General features: G+C 43.2%; 3 protein-coding genes across 3 annotated transcripts; 2 read left to right on the forward strand and 1 right to left on the reverse strand.

Annotated features, from left to right (window-relative positions):
- Positions 1–5,626: 5,626 nt before the first annotated feature.
- On the forward strand, positions 5,627–9,657 carry steap3 (STEAP family member 3, metalloreductase; the record flags this gene model as incomplete). Its single annotated transcript, XM_079236585.1, has 5 exons — positions 5,627–5,854; positions 6,338–6,604; positions 6,699–7,223; positions 7,314–7,472; positions 9,370–9,657. The coding sequence occupies 5 exons, from the start codon at positions 5,627–5,629 to the stop codon at positions 9,655–9,657; spliced, it is 1,467 nt and encodes a 488-aa protein (XP_079092711.1).
- Positions 9,658–11,310: 1,653 nt separating this feature from the next.
- Positions 11,311–13,485, forward strand: LOC306752840 (acyl-CoA-binding protein-like). The gene is made up of 4 exons (XM_079236656.1): positions 11,311–11,364; positions 11,640–11,757; positions 12,718–12,780; positions 12,931–13,485. Exons 1-4 carry the CDS (start codon positions 11,359–11,361, stop codon positions 13,014–13,016), a joined length of 273 nt encoding a protein of 90 aa, XP_079092782.1. The 5' UTR covers positions 11,311–11,358; the 3' UTR covers positions 13,017–13,485.
- Positions 13,486–14,383: 898 nt separating this feature from the next.
- Positions 14,384–18,388, reverse strand: sctr (secretin receptor; the record flags this gene model as incomplete). The annotated part of the gene is made up of 13 exons (XM_079236524.1): positions 14,384–14,569; positions 14,662–14,703; positions 14,801–14,939; positions 15,178–15,269; positions 15,681–15,750; positions 15,852–15,912; positions 16,015–16,168; positions 16,240–16,372; positions 16,457–16,566; positions 17,136–17,242; positions 17,612–17,725; positions 18,175–18,274; positions 18,347–18,388. The coding sequence occupies 13 exons, from the start codon at positions 18,386–18,388 to the stop codon at positions 14,384–14,386; spliced, it is 1,350 nt and encodes a 449-aa protein (XP_079092650.1).
- Positions 18,389–19,345: the final 957 nt, after the last annotated feature.

Consider the following 19,345-nt stretch of genomic DNA (forward strand, 5'->3'; position numbering starts at 1 on the left):
CAATAATTAGCCGATTAGCAGATCTGTTTAGGAATAAAAAATGTACACTTTAAAAAAAAATCAGTTTATGAACTGATACATTGTGACACCGAACAGTATGAAGCGGTTTAATGAGCTGCTCCTCAACCGTGCGTCATTAATAATGACACACCGACAGTGACCGTGCTGCATAATTCACCATCAGTAATATTTCTGCATTTGGAATTTGAATTGAGTATATTTCCAATATGGTATATTGCAGCTTTACTTAAGTAGACAGGCTAACTTCCGAATATTGATATATTATATACGTGATTAAACTTATAGCAGATTCTCGACAGGGGTTTTATTTTCTAATGCGCAACAGGAAGTGCTCTGTTTCCTTTCGACTGACTTGACGAGAGGTACAGCCGGTGCGTAAAGTTTAAGTCCGCGCAATTGTCACTCAATATTGCACACAATGGATTCAGCAAAGAACACATGTTTATTTACATGTGGGGAAAACATCTCGATAATGTTATACTGTATTGTGTCACTCTGTGCATATATACATGTCAAATGCCAAATGATTGCATATTTATTGTTCATAAATCTCGACGGTGTGGAGCTGGTTTGTGTTTTCTTATAGGTGGAATACATTAGAGGTCAAATATTACCATACCATTTATTCACCCATTCCCTTTTTGTAAACAGATCCATAAATTCTTCAGTTGCAAGATTGGGGATTTGGATTTATGTCGAGACCATCCACATATTATCATATATCAGTCAGTGCTCAAAATGTATTTATATTTTGTAATCTTTTTGGGCAATCCATTAATCCATTATTGCCATCTACAGTAAGCTCCCAAAATCAACACTTAAATGAATGAAAAATAGATAGATTTTTACTTTTAACATAAATTAATATAATAATAAAAAATAAATAAGAATAAAGGTTAAAGACACGTTTAAACTTGTGATGATAACAGTAAGTAAATATGTCAGAATATTTGACTCGAAGGGTCTTTTCAAAGTCAGAGCTAATGGCTGAGGGCATGTCCACTGCGGTGACGACGCCAAATGACCAATCGCATTGGTCGTTCAAACGCTCACACATGCACACATTTAGACAGAAGGAGGTGGGTGGCGGGGGGGAGAAGATAATATATACAGGAAATGGAGCGGAGATGTCTGACGGCTGTCCACACCTTCGGCTCCGAGCTCCCCAGCTGCAGGGACGCTCTTTTTGATGTCTTGTTTCGCGAAGGTGGAGAGCCACGGGCCTTGAATTCTGATTCTCCAGCAAATTAAAATTCCCCCCTGTGCACAGGCAATCATTACTCTGTTGCATACAGATGTGCCTAAACACCTCGTTAGCCGTGCACTTGTTCATGAGCACGTCAGCCGAAGTGGGAGAGCGCCACCAAGGCCGCTTCCACCAGTGGAAAACAATGTGTGTGGCGGCCTCGTGGTTCAGATTTGCTCCGAAACTAAACAGCCTCTTCTTTCACCCCATGCTATACCCTTCCACCGAGTTTCATGACAACTGGACCAGTAGTTCTTCCGTAATCTTGCTGACAAACAAAAACAACCTTTATGGCGGCGTTAATAAGACCAGCGATGCCGTTTATTGGTTATTTCCAAAGAGTACAAGTTTCTGAGACACTCAGTATGAGCGTTTGCTCATTGAAAATAAAAACATCTATAGATTTTGTCCCTGGAGTTCAATCACCCCCCACACCCTGAAAGACCTGTAATTCTTCAAAAGTGCGGGTTGGGAACTAAGCACCTGGAATTGGAGCACAGGCCCCACATCCACAGCAGAGGCTTTAGAGCTCAAGGCGATGTTGGGAAATCTTCAGAGGCCGGAGACAAGGCTTATCCGAAGCCCACAGTCACACTGCAGAAAACCAACCCCTCCCTACCCCCTAAGCAATTTTCAACTCGTGCTCAGCTCAGCTTTTGACTCCACTGAACATGGCTTCAGCCGGGCCTGCTCATGTCTGAAGGTGAGAAAGAGTCACGTGGAAAATGAAAATTGTGTGTGGGGGGAGGGGGGTTCAAATCTGAGGGCAGTCCTGACGAAACTGAAAATCCATCTTTGAATTTTCATCCACAGCGAATGACAATAATCATCTGCGGGAAAACAAGCGAGCGCAGAGAGGCACGCGGAGAACTCGGTCACGCGAGTGCAGGAGTGACCTTTACCCAGGGTTAGTACAGTGAGCAGCATCTTGAGGCTGTGGTGAGCCACGCACGGCACACTGTCCACAGTGTGCGCCGCAGCTGCTGCTGAGATTACCCTGGTCTATCCCAGCTGCATGTAAGTGTCTCTGTCACATTGACCACACTGTGAGACACATGAGTCATCAGTCCATCGTTATAGCTGCATTTGGACTTTAAACTGTATGCATTCAGGTAAACACTGAAACACAAAGACTGCTTCCTGAGCACTTTTATATTGTAGAGAGAGTGCATTCAGACCCTTTACTGGAGTGAAAGTAGTGACACCACTAAATTACACAAAGTCCAGCATTCAGAATGCAACAAAACCCTGTTTTTATACTATTTGGAGCATTTGCGTGACGAATTACTGCACTGAATTGACTTTGCTGTGGGAAACTTTCACAGTGCAACAACAATGCATTGGTGAGAACCTGCAACATCAGCTCCTGTCTCAACATGTGTCCCTAATCCCCGATGAAGGGAACTGAAGACGCCTCCGCACTCGAAAGCACAGAAACAAATGTCCTCCTCCATGTGACGCTTTGACAGTGAAGTCCCGTCAGATGTTAACATGGCTCTACCTGTCCACCTTCGGGCTAACAGCCTACGACCGAGCCGCACACTTCTCTGACACAATATTTCCCATCCTAGTCTGAGATTGCCGGGGTAATAATAATAGGATATGAACCTGAAAACAGCATCAAGGAAAGGTTAAGAGACCCTGCTGTGTGCCACTGCTGCCATTCGTTAGCTTAACATTTTCAGCCGAGATCACCAGGCTTGTTTCAGGGCGAGTAGTAAATCTGTCCCCAGCGAATCAGAATAACTTCCATTGATTTGGCTTGTGAGATTAATGGGTTACCACTCTGGGAAACGCCAGTAATCGATGCCTATGAATGAAAAATCTCCAAATTAGTATATGTATCTCAAGGATAGTGACCTTAAAAGTGCAAGATCCCAGATTGGGAGCATTTCTGTTGCCTCTTGACGGCTCTCCACATGGTGGCGGCTATAAGATAACAGCTTAACAGCGAACAGTGCAAACAAACTACGGCAAAATATACAAATTAAACAAGAGTAAAACAGATATTTAACTGTGAACAGTACGGAAGAATGTTCCAATTGTTGTAAGTCATCATGGTGACAACCACGCCAGTGTGGTAAAGTGTTGCTGTTTGCCGGGAAGAGAGCGGACGCAGCTCTGGAGACGTACCTGGCTAGTTAGCTAGGTGCTAGCTTGTCCTCATTTTTATGTAACCCGTGAAGCACGATTAGCAATGCTAACTAACTAGCCAGCTGTCCACTAGTTAGCTAGCTATCTTGCTAATGCCTAAATGCTATACAGGTTACCGATAACGAGCCGAACAAAGATGTCACTCAGCTTGCTACAGCAATGCGCTTTAACGCTGCGCGGATAAAGCATTAAGTTGTTAAATTGTACTCATTTAACGCTACTCTGTCTCCCTAACGCTTCGTAGTGGTGCTCACAAAAATGGCCGCCCCTCTGGAAGGAACTAGATGGTGTGGTTGTGCGATGGCGCTGTCTGTCAGACAAGCTGCTGTCGGCTCTAAACAGAGCAGCTCAAAGCTGCGGCCATGAGTTCGACAATGGCCGCGCTCACATGCACTAAAAAGCACGAGCAACCATCCAGGTTATTTCAACAGATCAGGGAGAAGCACACTCACACACACACAGAGGGAAAGCGGCTTCATGCTCTGTTTAGGCTTGATGTTACTCCGCTCTATCTGTATATAGCAAATATTTGTTTACTGCTATATTAATGTTCAGAATGTAAAGTACAGCTCCTCTAAGCGGTGTAAACAAACACAAGGCCATGGCCCAGAGAGAGTGAAAGAGAGGGTGGCATGCAGGCGCTGTGTGTGTGCGCGTGTGTGTGTGTGTGTGTGTGTGTGTGTGTGTGTGTGTGTGTGTGTGTGTGGTGACACTGATGCAGTGCTGGGAGCCAGAGGGGTTCAACCTTTTGCAAGTGGCAAAGGCAGACTTGATGAAGTCATGTTGACAGCGCGTAGCCCGCGGCCGGACATCTTTTTAACGCGCTTTTTTTGCTCTAATCCTAAAGCCTGTTTTATCAAATACACTGACAGCAGCAGATGGAGTCCAGGGAGAAACTGCTATTAACAGTCTGCGTCTAATGAGACAATAAAAAAATTATTAATTTTTTTCTCAACAGAATACAATTTGTGAAAAAAGACAACCAAACCATCGACACAGCAAAAAGAAGACAACCTCTACACGCTAATATGATCTCAATCACAATGTGTTCATGTTAATTCAGCAAGTTATTCTAGGATGTTTGCTTGTGGATTATCAATAAACACGGCCGACGTGGTGGAAATACCATTCATGTAGGATGTTTGCTTATAAACAAAAGTATTGGACACATTTTTATTTATGTATACCTTTTATTTGTAAGGTGTTTTGATTGTTTTGATGTGTTGCAAATCTGCAATATAATATATAATACACTCCTGGATCATATTCATTGTATTTCTACATTGGTGGAGCCCACTCTCTCTCTCTCTCTCTGTGTCTTTTTGTTTTATCTTCTGCACACACGCGGAGGCGTGGCTGGGGAGGGGCGGGGCTTTGGCAGGAGCGTCACGTGACTCACGTTATCAGGAAGAACCGTCCACAGAGCGGAGAAGCGGGCTGAGTAAGTACCTGAAAGTAGATAAAAATATCGCCTGGTGAGTACTAACAGAAGCTAAGTATACCTAGTTGTGTTAGGTAAGATATCGTTTTTATTCAAATGCACGTTTATATTTATCGACGTCGTCGTGGTCGCTCAGGAGAGGAACTTTATTCCGGGGGAAAGTTTCCACGAGTTGAGTCAAGGACATCGAGGTGGCGTCAACTCGCGTTTCTGTTTTGAGGAGAATACCAGCGTGGATTCGTTGCTTTTAATTAAGCGTGTTTTCGCTCGTCGCTCGGCTGTAATGAGCCATGAGTTGAAAGTGTTTCTGAAGAGTCGCGTGTTTTTGGTGAATTCGGCTCACGACTGGAGGATTTTCAACAGGAGCTGATGTAAAATGTACGTTTGCACTTACTCCAGCGCTAATGTGGGCCAAGTGTCGCACGTGGAGTGGTTCTCATGGTAATGTTGTGGCATCCAGTTTTCTGTGCCAGCTGGATGACTTACTTTCTTATGGCTGTGTAAACAATGTCTAGTCTAGGACATGTCAGCTGAGAGAGAAAGATAATGGGAATCCCAGAGCAGATGAAACTGCATGTTTTAATTATTTATTTAAAAGGTTTAAACTTAACAGAGTCTGTAAGTAAATACAAAAGTTAATATCTTAAAGTCTAATTAAAAATGCTCTCCTTTCTGTTTCATGACTGCATTTTAGGAACCAGTTGAGGTATAATGAGGTCATATAAACCAACCACAATGTTTATGTCCTCCTGTCCCAGTGTATTATGTCTGATGAGATGGCGCGACCTTTAATCCGAGGCCGGGGTGAAGGAGGATGCTCCCGGCGCCTCGAGGCCTCCGCGTCCGAACCCGACGGCCCGGTTGTTGGCATTCTGGGCACGGGCGACTTCTCCCGCTCGCTGGCTAGAAGGCTGGTGGCCTCCGGCTACCAAGTGGTGGTGGGCAGTCGAAACCCCAAGCGCTCTGCGGCTCTGTTCCCCGAGGAGGCCGAGGTGACAACACTGACACTCTCATTCACACTCGCCACATAATTGGTGTTTTGCTCTCTCTCCCTGTAGGGATAATGATATACTTACACTGTATTTACCCATGAGGCATGATAACTGTTATTATCCTGAATAGATGCATATCTATTGTAGTAGACAATAGAGCAGCTAATCTGGCTTTTTTTTTGTTTAAGTTTCCTCTTTGTATCATCACACTGTCAGTTGGGACAGCTCTCATGTTTGTGTGCTATTATGAATCTAGAGCCAAGAGACGCTTAGCGTTAAGCCTGAAGCAGAAGGAAACAGATGCACTGTACTATACTCCACTGTACTCGGTCTACTAAGTGTTCCAATGAGGATGAATGTTAGATTGGACATAATTTAACCAATGATGTCTTCTTTTGCTAGTTATTTAGTTGACCACATGACACTACGATGTTCCCGTGATTATGTACTTTGAGTCCAACCACGTCTGCCTCTGTCTTCCAGGTGACCTCCCAGGTGGAGGCCGCCAACCAGGCCGACCTGGTCTTTGTCGCGGTGTTCCCCGAGCACCACTCCACGCTGGTGGAGCTGAAGCCCGCGCTCGCCGGGAAGACGCTGGTGGATGTCAGCAACGGCTTGAGCATCAACCGAAGCGGGCCTTCGAATGCCGAGCAGCTGGCGGAGCTGTTCCCGGAGAGTTCTGTGGTCAAAGGGTTCAACACCATATCGGCCTGGACGCTCCAGGTGGGACCTCGGGATGGAAGCAGGCAGGTAGGATACATGCGCTGTGGTGCAGATAAAAAAAAAAAAAGAGGATGTCCAGATTTAGGGAATTTCTGAACCCAACATCACCGTCTCTCTCCAGATTTTGCTGTGCAGCAACAACAGCGGGGCCAAGAGCTCGGTGATGCAGCTCTGTCGCAGCATGGGCTTCATCCCCGTCGACATGGGCCTCCTCTCCTCCTCCCTGGAGATCGAAAACATCCCCCTCCGTCTCTTCCCCTCCTGGCGCGGCCCCGTCCTCTGCACGCTGTCCCTGTTCGCCTTCTTCTACGTGTACAACTTCCTCCGCGACGTCCTGCAGCCCTTCGTCGTGTTGGGGAAGAACGTCTTCTACAAAATGCCCATCGAGACCGTCAACACCACCCTCCCCATCGTGGCCCTGGTGACGCTGTCGCTGGTCTACCTGCCCGGCTTGTGCGGCGCTCTCCTCCAGCTGTGGTGGGGCACCAAGTACAACCGCTTCCCCTGTTGGCTGGACCGCTGGCTGACGAGCAGGAAGCAGCTGGGCCTGTGCAGCTTCTTTTGCGCGGCGCTGCACACCGTCTACAGCCTGTGTCTCCCCCTGAGGAAGTCCGCCCGCTTCAAACTGCTCATCGAATCAAAGCGGGTGAGGGGTTAGACGCAAACAGAGTGCACGCTAAATACCCCCACCACTGGACACGGTGAGGATTGATTTGTTTTGCTGTGTGACGTCCAGGTGACGGAGGAGGCCGTGTGGGTGGACGTGGAGGTGTGGAGGATGGAGCTTTACCTCTCGGCGGGCATCATGGCCCTCGGACTGCTCTCCCTGCTGGCTGTCACCTCGCTGCCCTCGGTGGCCAACACCGTCAACTGGAGGGAGTTCAGCTTCATCCAGGTACCCACAAACACACACATTGTTCTAGTTACATAAAGAAGTGTAGAATCAAATACCCCCCTCCTCTCATAGTGCCCCGTTTCCTATAAATACATACCGCTACAAGGCTGGGTTTCTATTCTTCTTGGTCGCAGCGGGGTCAAAGTCAGATAGCATTAATACAGACTGATGGCCAAAGACTGACAGCCTGACACTTGACACATACAACATACAGGCTCGGGCATCACACACACCACGTCTCCCACATGCAAACACTGTCTGCACTCCCACAGCTGTCCCAGATTTGCGGTTAAACTCGGACTGTGACAAAGCCATCAGGAGAGTCGTGAGTCACGCGCTTCCTCCTTCTCCGCCGCCTTAACCCCCCTCCCTCGTCGCGGCCTCCATTTCTCCAGCGCTCGCGGCCCGTCGGTGGTCGCCTTTTCATCTTTCAGTTCGGCTAATCCGCCGGCCGTCAGATTAGCTGCGTGCCGACAGCCGGCGCGTTAAAAAAGCAAACCTCTCTGCAGCGAGACTCGCCGCCCGCAGCTGCAGGACAGCGTGTGTGTTATCTGTTGTGTGTGTGTGTGTGTGTGTGAGTGTCAGTCTCATACATGATTTACCAACTACACACTAAGAATCTGCCTCATCCCCTCAAGGCAGAACATTGTCCACTTGACCTGTGCGTTTTGAATAAAAAAAAACTGTTAAGCTAATTGAAACTGCTGTAAATCCCAAAAAAACTGTGTGCGTCTGTGTGTTTCAGCAGTTCCTCACTGTCCATTGAGTGAGCTACCTGTCAGTCCACATTACTTCATGTTTACAGCTCTTGGATTGTATGTAAAAAGACAAGAACTAAAATGCAACAGTGTATGATGTAATTTAAAACGTGACCGAATGTTCTTGCGGCAATTTCATTTGGAGCGATGTGAGAGATTTTGAGGTCAAAATGATTAGCGTAGTATTTTTTGTAAAGAGTAATTGTGTACTAACAGTGATCATTGCATAAAATACCACATATTGACACCCGGTGACAAGTTTTAGTTAACAGAAATGTCAAAAATGTCCCTTTTGATTAGTTTTAAGTAATGCCCTAATCTCAGTAACCTACTGTCACAAAAAGACCTGTGCGTGTGCGTGTGCACGTGGTTTTTAAAAGGAGAAATAGTTTCCTGAAATAGCTGGGCACTGTCGGTTAAGACAACCTTACTCCAGCAGGAGGATGTAGTCCTATTTTCAGCTGACATGGATGTCACCTTTTTCATGGCAGATGTTTTGTCATGTCGGAGCAGGGGAAGCATAACTACCATCATGGTTTTGTATGTGCTCTCTGAAGAGGCTCCACTTGTTTGAAACGTTATTGTGATGCTCTGAGGATAAAAAAAACAAAAACACTCCTCCTCTTGCAGTTCTCAAGAAATATCACTAGCAATGCGTTTTTTTTCCTTCTTTTGCCCTCAATCTACGACGGCTATTTTAGCTGCTTCTTTCTTTCTAAATTGCTGCTATTCCCCGTCACGTATTTGAAAGCACCACAAAAAAAAAAAAATGTCATCACTCCTGTCAAGCGGAAAACAATTATGATCTGCTCTGCCCAGTTATTGTGTGAACCAGGGGAAATGAGGCCATTTTAACCCCTTGGCCTCAACCTTGGGATTTTTTTTAATTGGCGTGCCCTGTAGGTACATTATATAGCACGCACACACACACACATGCACGCTGGTGTGGTTCATGCGGGTCATGAGTGGTAGGTCAGTGTGTTTCCTCGGGTTCTGTAACACAGTGAGCTAATGTAGTGAACTGGCTGGACTGTGAGCTGAAGAGGAGTCACCTCAATTATTATTTTTAAACCATGTGTGTCATATAATTAGAGGACAGGACGATTATTACGCTGACGCCCCTGTTTCTCCTCCTGCAGTCCACAGTAGGTTACTGCGCCTTGTTCACGGCCACCGTCCACACCCTCCTCTTCGGCTGGGACCGCGCCTTCGATCTGGCCCGGTACCACTTCTACATGCCTCCCACCTTCGCGCTGGCCCTGGTTCTTCCCATCGTGGCCCTGCTGGGTCGCCTGGCCCTGCTCGCGCCCTGCCTGGCCCGGCGGCTCGGGCAGATCCGCCGCGGCTGGGAGAAGAGCCGAAACATCCGCTTCGCCCTGCCGGAAGACGGCTGCCGCAACGGGCTGGAAGACACCAGCTATGTGTGAGGGTCCAGACTAGTGTGTGTGTGTGTCTCTGTGTGTCTCACAGGAGATGAATAATGTACACACAGTTGGAATGTATTGAAGGCTCCTCTCGAAGGCTTTTTGAGAGAGTTCGGAGACGTGTGAGCGTCTTAAAAGATTAGCTGGTAGTTCCTTCGAGGTGGTTGACCAGTAGAGCTGTGGCCGTCACCCGTATTGCACTATGCATCCTCACTAACGAGTACTTAGTTAGTTATGCTTAACTTATTGTTACGTGAACTGGTCAGAACAATGTTAGCTTCTGGTTTCATTTATGCAACTTCAGAAGAACCTGAAGACTTTACAACCGAAACAGCACATCAGAATTTTGCCTAAGTTCATATTTGAGTCTCTGAAATGTGATATTTTTCTTCTTTCTTTTCACTCTGATCATCAGAAGCAGACATGGCCTTGTGGATTCCTGTCAGTAAATTGTTTTATTTATTTTTTGCACTTCAAGACTGCTGCAGACTTTTTGTTTTTACATAATTTTTTTTTCTTTTTTTTTGCGATACATCAAACTGTTGGACTTTATGGGAATTATCGGGCTGCGGGACGGAGGAGAACACTGTTGTGTTTTGGTTCCAGTTTGTTAACTTTTGAAGAACAAGATGAATCTGTGTTACCCGAAAGTCCCAACTAGTCCCTCCCCCCCAATGGTTTGTGTACAGGCCGGAGAGCCGACGTCTCGCTAAGTGTTGCTTTGCATCGTCTAGTTTAGACAAGTTGTTACACTTGTTAGTTCCTTTTTTATTTAAAATATGGTTACCACTTAGGTGTTGTACTGAACTGACCTGCTGATCAGAACACATTTGACTTACAAAAATATCAAAAAGGATGTTGTGTGATTTCAGCCCTTTTTGTGTCATGAGTTTGTATTCTCTGTTTTGTGTTCTTGCCAAAGATCATGCTGTTACGTGATAAGTAGATGTTCTCTGAATCAAAATGCCACACTAGTGTACTTTTAACCTCGAACGCATGAATGTGAAGAATTCAAATGGAAATTTCTCGAACATATATAATAAATCCTTTTTTCTATATCATTGTTCCATCTTAGTATTTTATTCATGTCTTTAAAATAATGTGAAATATATTTATTTGTGAGAAGTTCTCAATTGTGTCCCAGGCTGAATAAATCTTAATTATTTAAAGATTAGTGATAAAAGCTAATTCTCATCTCAGGCCAAGCCAAAGTGTGCAACATCAGATCCTTAAACGTGTGGATGCTGCCATCTTGTGGCGGAGAATCAGATCTTTTTAAACTAAACTTTTAAATTATATATATATATATATATATATATATATATATATATATATATATATATTATAATTGAATTGCAGTGCTGCAAGTGTAACTAGAAACTCAGTGTTCTATGTCCATGGCTGCATCTTGGTTCCATCTGAGGTATGTCATTTAAATCTGGTTATTGTGGAATACAATTCATGGCTTCTATCAAGCATTTAGTTTTGTTTTTTTCTTCACATTTTGTTCTGCATTGCATCTTAAGTCATCACATACCGCTCCCTCATTATTTAATTAGAGAACTGAAAAGCAGGTGGCTGCATGCTATCTGATGACGTCGTGGCTTTAAACCGCCTCCCACTTTATTATGACAAAGAACGGCACCCAGGACGAGTTGGACGAGCACCAGCAGCAGCAGGGCGTGCCAGTTTCTCCTAGCAGTCATGAATGTAAGTACTGTGTCTTCTAGTTCTGAGCCTTTCCTACCATGTTTCATTGATGATTTACGGTACCATTAAGTTGTCTTTTAGTTTGTTTTGCTGATCCACAGGTAGCTTGTTACAGAGCCGGAGTCTCTCCACTTAGCTACATGTGTTAAGTCTTGTGTAGATGTAATGTGAGGCCATAAGCCACATGGAACTAGAACAAAAGTCAAAAGTAAGTCTGCTTTCAGAATACCAACATTTTTTACCAGTTTTTAGATTGTTTTGCATCTGCCCCCCAGGAATCCTTTGAAAGGGCAGTAGAGGACGTGAAGGTGCTGAAGCAGAGGCCCGGGTACGGAGTCCTGGGAGACGTATATGGCCTCTATAAGCAGGCCACGGTCGGTGACGTTAACATCGGTGAGTCTCTCTTCGTTGAGGTTTCTGCCGCTGTAGAATCCACATGGAAAGTGATCCAGTTTCTATGCACAGGAGGACTCCCAGGCAGGGTGGGGTGAGGAAGAATGAGGTCTAACGAGTTTCTGTGTCTTTCTGTCAACACGATCCCAGACCTGATACCTTTTTCCATAAAACTATTTATTTGAAAGAAAAAAGAAGAATTTGTATTGAAATGGAAAAAAAAAAACACTTTAACTGCACAAAAAAAAGGAAGGAACATTAACATGAATATTCAAAATGAGGGTTTTAAAGCAACTGGCAACTTAGTTTATTCCATTATAACATTAAATGAGCAAACGGCTACATTAAAGTTGCTGAAGTCCATATACAATGTGGTGTGTGTGTTCACTCTGCTCATGCCTTTTAGTGCACGTGAACGGAGTATTTCCACTTTGTGCAACTTCTATTGCATTCCTCTTCAGTGACAAAACTTGAACTATTTACTCCACTACCTTTTGTTTGGCAGCTTTAGTTACTTGACAGATTGAAATTAGAGATCCAACTACAACAGTAAAATGCTGCAGTTATACATCTCAATGATATAATATATAATAGCGAGGATTTTAGAAATACTGATGTCAGGAGTCCAAACCCCCATCTGTGAATGTTTTAATTATTTGTATTTGATCTATTAAGAACATTTTCCCCTTTTTTGTTTAACATTTATCTCTCAATATTAACATTTAAATACTATTCCAAAGCCTATAATTGGTGAAGAAATGCACTTCTTTATTTAATTATTAATTTGTTTAAAACTAGTCAAATTAAAAAATAGTAAGTCGTGGAATCAGACTGTAAAATACCCCTCATTTACGTTTTCTGATGCTAAAATGTGACGATAATAGTCTGTACTTTTACCTATGATAATTAAAATACATTTTGTTTCAGTTATTGATGGTTTATTTGCTTTTACGTCCACAGACCGTCCGGCGTTTTTTGACCTCGCTGGACGAGGAAAATGGGATGCATGGTCGAAAAAGAAAGGTCAGAACTTTATGTAGAACTTTAAGAAAAAAAAAAAAAGAGTGGAAGCAAAACATGAAACTGATAATAATAAATATTCTGCCTTTTTACATGGATAAACAGATTTATTTTCTTGCAAAAAAAACAACTGGTTTGCTTTTTAACCGACAGGTCTGTCCAAAGAAGAAGCAATGATCGCCTATATTGACCTGGTGGAGGATCTGAAAGAAAGATATGGGTTCCCTGAAATTATGTAGCCTTTTCAATGTCTTATCTCTCCTCTTGTTGTCAGTAGAACCTTAATATTTACACCATTCCGAACAGACTGGACACGCTGCTGTACTCTCTGGTTCTTTATTACTGTGTAAGTCATGATGGGTCCAGATGCTTGAGGGCACAGAGAGTACTTACTGGTGCTCTAATTTATAAAGGCGTGTCAAGGAAGAGCAACACTTTGGGAAGTAACACTGATTTGCTTTCTTGCTGAGAAAAAACAACAACCGGCTAGCCTTTATGCTAAGCTAAGCTACTCGTCTGCTGGCTCTAGCTTCATATTTAGCTTTCAGACATTAAAGAGTGGTATCAATCTTTTCGTCTAACTCTCAGCAAGAACGTGAAAAGATGCGTTTCCTAAAATGTCTAACTAATGTTTTTAAGTGCGAACACAATGTACGTTCACCCATGAAATCAGTTTAAATAAAGAGCATCTGTTTACAGGACTGGCTATCAATAATCAGACTGAACTTGTGCCTGATGTCCTCGAAGAAACAACTTTGAAAGGCCAAATATCCTACATGTTACAAATATAAATAATAGAAACACTGTGTGTATATAACGCAATACAATTCGACAGCATTATAAACTACAGCCCCCAAAACAATTATTAATGCGCTGCATATACTTTGCTCAGTAGTCTGGAAAGCAACTCTGGTGATGTCATAGTGATGTCATCAGGGTTTTCAGACTGGGCTTGAGAGAGCGATATAATATATATATATATATATATATATATATATATATATATATATATATATATATATATATATATATTATTTTATTTTAACAGGAAGCCTGCATTACAAATAGGGGGCATTGAGTTCGACAGACATCCATGAAAAGACGCTGTTGAGTTGCATTATGGGAAATGTAGGTTCAAGTGGGTTTTTGGAGCTTTAACTGTACCAGGGACAAAAGGGTGGGATATATCGCTCTCTGCTTAATCAATTTGGATACTTTTTTTTTATAATCTGTGTCATCCAAGACCCCAGAACTTAATGGCGTGATACTAAATGAATGCAGTACCCCTTTAAGTTGTTTTTCCAATTTTCTATCTGTTACTCCTGGACTTTAAATCATCGAATAATTTCCACTGTAATCTTGCAACAGTATTTAGGTTAATCACTACAAAAGAGAAGTGTAAGGCCTCCAGCCAACTAACTGGGCCTCAGCAGTGTATTTCACATCCTTACATCACCAAATAACACTCCAGAGATTAGAAGAATACGCATTCGACAGTATTAAACACTCGAGCTGCAGGTGTGCACTATATGACCGTCGGCACTAAGCCGGGATCCATTAAAGTATCGACGAGGAGAGCGAGGACATGAGCCCGTCCTAACTCGATTCACATCTCCACCGTATCCACGGGCAGTCCGCTGGCTGTCGGGCTGCCTGGAGAGCAGGGCAGCAGGGACACCTGTGTGTGGGGAGACCCACTGTGGCTGATGGAGCCGTGCTGCTGCCGGCGCCGGCTGGGGAGGTGCCGAGTCAGCCGCCACCGCCGCCACCTCCTCTGGATCTCATGCTGCACCTGGAAATGTTTGCATCACATTCAACGCCACATCTGCTTCACGCTTTTAAACTCGGGAGCCTTTACGAACTTTTGCTCCGACCGGTTCTTACCTCTCCGTTCATGAAGCAGTAGAGCACGGCGACCACGAAACCCTTCGGTGATGGAAAGAGAGAGACAGAGGTCAGTGATTGTGATGTTGTTTGTCATTGATCGGTCGCTCTATCTTTCTCAGACATGCGGCGCGTTTACCTGTGTGGATGACAGAGCGAGCTCGGCAAACGTCCATATCTTAAACACTGAGCTGCTGACTTCAACGGGCAAGAAAACAAACAGGATGTAATGCAGACCAAACAGAGTCACCAGAAAAAACGTGGATTTGATCAGCCTCCTGGTGAAAGAAAAAAACAAAGGGCCTTATACCTATTGTACGGTGTCTTTGTATTTGCATCTGTGTGTACTTTTACTGGGATTAGCAAAAGGGAACGGTCTCTCGCTCATCCTTTTATGTAAAATACATTCCCATCCCTGTCCCTCAAAGACACTACCTTTTCATCTGTAAACCACTACCTACTGCTTCAAATCAACAAAACGTAGTAGTAGTAGAGGTAGTAGTGATCTCTACTCACTTATACTGGTAGAATTCATTCCTCTGTGCATCTGGCATGCGGAGTTTGTTCACCAGTATCCTCAAAAGGCCAAAGAAAAAGATGAGATTTATCTGAAATGATTAAAACACTGTTGTTATGCCGTTTTGTCATGCAAATAGTTTGACATTTTGGGATATTGGCTTTCTTGCCAAGAGTTAGATGAGCAGACTGATACCACTCATGTATGCTGAATATGGAGCTAGCATCTGCAGCCAGTTAGCTTAGCATAAAGACTGGAACAAAGCACTGTACAGACTTATTAGAAAGCTGATTTGGTTTTAATTTTTGTGGACAGAACCAAGCTAGCTCTTCCCCCATGTTTCCAGTCTGTATGCTAAGCTAGGCTAACCAGCTGCTGGCTGTTAATTCAAATTTAGCATGTGTGTGGTATCAATTATCTCGTGTAACTCTTGGCGAGAAGGTGTATCTCTCAGTACGTCAAAACATCTTTAGATAATGTTTAAAAGAAAAAGGTTTTTTACCGATATCGTCAGAAGGACCGGCACTCGAAGTATCCACCAAATCCATTCATGCCGCCTGGTTTCCCAGCAGCTACGGCAATAAAAATAAGAAATCCTAATAACATCATATGCTTAATAAATAACATAGATAACTGCAAATCAACGAGTGAAACACACGTTTGACCCTCTTACCCCTCGTCTTCATAGAAATACTTGGCACATCCCCAGGACACAATAACGATCAACGGTAAGCCTGTGGGATGGAAATAAATCTTGGGTAAACCTAAAAAGACAGAGTGGGTGTTTGTAAAGGGAGAGGGAGGCGCACTTGCTTTCTGTGACCATGTGTCCCTACCCCAGCTTAGGACGATGTACCACGCGAGGTGTTTCCTCAGGGAGAAGAAGGAGCGGCTCACCAGGGTAAACAGGAAGTGTCCCTCCGCCAGCAGCCAGCTGTAGTTTGCCAGGATGGAGTAGTTGGACAACGTCAGCGCCACCTTACATGCCACCTGAGGAGAGAAGGTGTGTTAATCATGGATTAAAGGGGATGACAAGACGGAGGGTGTCCATCCATCCATACCGGGTAGTAGTCACAGTGGTAGAGCGCCTCATCGGTGAACAGCAGAGAGTCTCTGACGAAGATGAAGATGGCTCTCAGGATGAAGGACATAAACAGCTGGATGTGGATGTGGTTCCTGGTGCAGTGCAGCTTTCTGGAGGGATAATAACACCCTCAGTTTCCAGGGAAGGGCCCTTCAATGCAATTCACCTACGACGGCGAAGGGAAAGATTCTCACCTAAACAGGCAGAATATGGTGACGGCGATGGAGAGGGAGATGAGCGAGAGCGTGTATCCGGCCGTGTACATGGTCTTCACGTAGGAGAAATACATGTGGGTGTCTGAGGACTGAAAAAGGGGAGGAGAGCATCACTTTATCACCCGCTTCTCAGACAGAAGGACCGGTCTCAATTTATTTGTGTTTTGGGTAATTATAGGGGGCAAGTCTAGAATTAAGTATGTTTTAAAAAAAAAATATATATATATTTCTTGTTTATTGTAAAAGTGTGACAGAAATACACTTGCTAATGTTTTACTACAAAAGACACACATAACTGCCCTATAATGCTTAAACACCCTTCCAGTTAGAGCAGATTTTTTGACACACTTTAAACCTTCTCATTTTGACCGAAACAAATTGAATTAACTTTTTAAAAAAAGAAGAAGTTTGCTTTTATACATTTGTGGCAGAAAAGTAAGTGATGCTTCTAAGATACTCGCTTCCCATTGGCTCACAGACACAAGTGTGCATATAAATCATAGTTATAGTCATTTAAACATTATTCCAGCTTCTCCATCACCTCAAACGATACAAAGTGTGCGAGTATAGTATTTTTGATGATGCAAAAACATTGGGTGCTTCATAGGTTTATTTTGGATCTACTACAGGTACTGTGTGCATATTAGATACCACCAACCTCTCCAAGAAAGTGGAGTGTCTCATTGAAAGTGTATCCGCATGAGTCCTCGTGTGGGACGAGCGGGTCCGTCCACCCGCTGGCAGTGCAGTTGCGGTGCACTTTATCTGCAAAATAGCAAAACAATCTTGCGTGTGTGTATGTATGTGTGTGTATATATATATATATATATATATATATTATTTTTTTTGTGTGTGGCATGTAGATGTAAATGTGGACTAATTGCACAGTAAAAAGCTGCACAACCATTACTTTCCCTCTTCAGGTGCTTCAATAAACATCTGCTTCTTCAGATAACTCATCACACAAATCCATCATTCTCATCTCGCGACATAAACACAGTTTTATGGCTGAATGTTTGGATAGAGACCCATAAGAAAACAAATCAGCTTCCTGGCAAATGATTGACTAGTTCAATGTGGACTAGATAATGGCTGTCTGTTTGTACGTTGGTGTGTGTATGTGTGGAAGCTCACCATCCGAGTTGAAGAACTCCGGACACGGCTGAGAGACGGTTTCCCCAAGAGAAGCAGGTGGCCAGCAGTTCAGGTCATCCCACATTCCCTTACAGTGTACACTGATATTGTTTTCTTCATGCGTGGGACATAAATCATACATACACCTTTTTTTTCATTTGCTGGGATTCTATACAAATAATAATAAAGAAATATGTTCATGCCACAAGATCAGATCTGGATTAATCCTGATCCTTTAGTTTAAAATGCAGTCTGCCTCCTGTAAATTTCGTATTTCAGGGTGCATTGTGTTATGTGACCACTAGGTGTCACTAAAACATTGCATCACATTTCTGTGAGGTTCAACGATTTTATTAATCAGAGATAAACATTTTTTATAATCGAAAGCAGCAATCCGGATTCCAGTCCATATATATATATATATATATATATATATATATATATATATATATATATATATATATATATATATATATATATATATATATATATATATATTTGTTTTAACACAATTGGTGAATAAAATACACAACTTGTACCGTATCAATACACTATTAACTCACCTGTTGCTTTGTGTGAATTATAAAGCAGCAGATCTGCCATGCACTTTTCCTCCTCTTTCACAAGGTTAACATGAGGCTGACACCCTGATGACGATTTTGCCTGTTAAATAAACAATAATTTACTTGATCTAAAGATACGTAGATTAAAATAAACATGCATATATTTGCTCACCTGGGGTAACAGTAGCACTCCAATAAGTCCAACTTTTTTCATTGTGTCTGACGGGTTCTGGTTAGAAAAGCAAGCATCCTGCCATGCAGCAGATATATGAGGTCTGAAAATCAAAAATAGGCATACTCAGTGTCGATAATTATGCACGGTATTCCTTGGGATAACCTGGTAAGCGCCTACCTATCAAGGCAGTTATAATAAAATGGAAACTTCCAGTCAGAACTTTCAAAATAACGTCTGAGTTATATGTGGTCACATATATCTAGTGTTTTCTAGGCAGCAGAGCTTTAGTGAATAAGACATTTGAATTCATACGATCTGTCTTTACTGTCTATAATCAAGCAAATTATAACAAGCAATACGTACAGAGTGAGGTTTGTAGTTTATGCTTTTATTTTGAAAGTTACATGACTGGCTTTCGGTATGATTCTGGGTAATTGACGTAGTTTAATGGGACTTGCAGACAACATGATCGCTCGTGCCCGGATGTTGGTTCCGCCCATTCAGAGCACGAGCGCCTCTATGGCAACGCTAGTGTTTGAGATCGGGTCCTCCCCTCTTCATCAGCGCGAGCTGCAGGTGTGCGGCGTTAAACACAAACGCTTCTGGCGCGAGACCAGACGGAACGCGGCTGCTTTATCTGAACAACTAAATACAACCCGTTTTCTAAAGCTTAGCTAAGTAAGTTCAGAAGGGCCGTCGTTAAAACATTTTTTTCTTCATGAAAGCTGATAAAACTCTTAATAAAGTGCGAGTTAAGTTAACGCTAACAACTTGTAGCTTCGGAACATTAAGCTAGCAGCACCGGAGTTATTTGGTATTGTTCGCTTATTTGCTAAGGTTGCACTTCGGTTTGCTACACCTACACAATATAGCTAACTGTCAATATTATACATTTTGAGACCGCTAGCCTATCTTTCTATTTCCGACGGTAAAGTAAGCTGCTGTATCCGAAATATGACGTTAATTAATTCATGTTAACGCGACATAAAGCTTTTG

This window comes from Taurulus bubalis (genome assembly GCF_910589615.1).
Source record: "Taurulus bubalis genome assembly, chromosome: 21".
Taxonomy (NCBI): Eukaryota; Metazoa; Chordata; class Actinopteri; order Perciformes; family Cottidae; genus Taurulus; species Taurulus bubalis.

Excerpts from the sequence above, each read along its gene's own strand:
- LOC306752840 (XM_079236656.1), top strand. Across the intron at positions 11,758-12,717 it reads GGTCGGTGACGTTAACATCG|ACCGTCCGGCGTTTTTTGAC; the intron begins GTGAGTCTCTCT and ends TTACGTCCACAG. Across the intron at positions 12,781-12,930 it reads TGCATGGTCGAAAAAGAAAG|GTCTGTCCAAAGAAGAAGCA; the intron begins GTCAGAACTTTA and ends TTTAACCGACAG.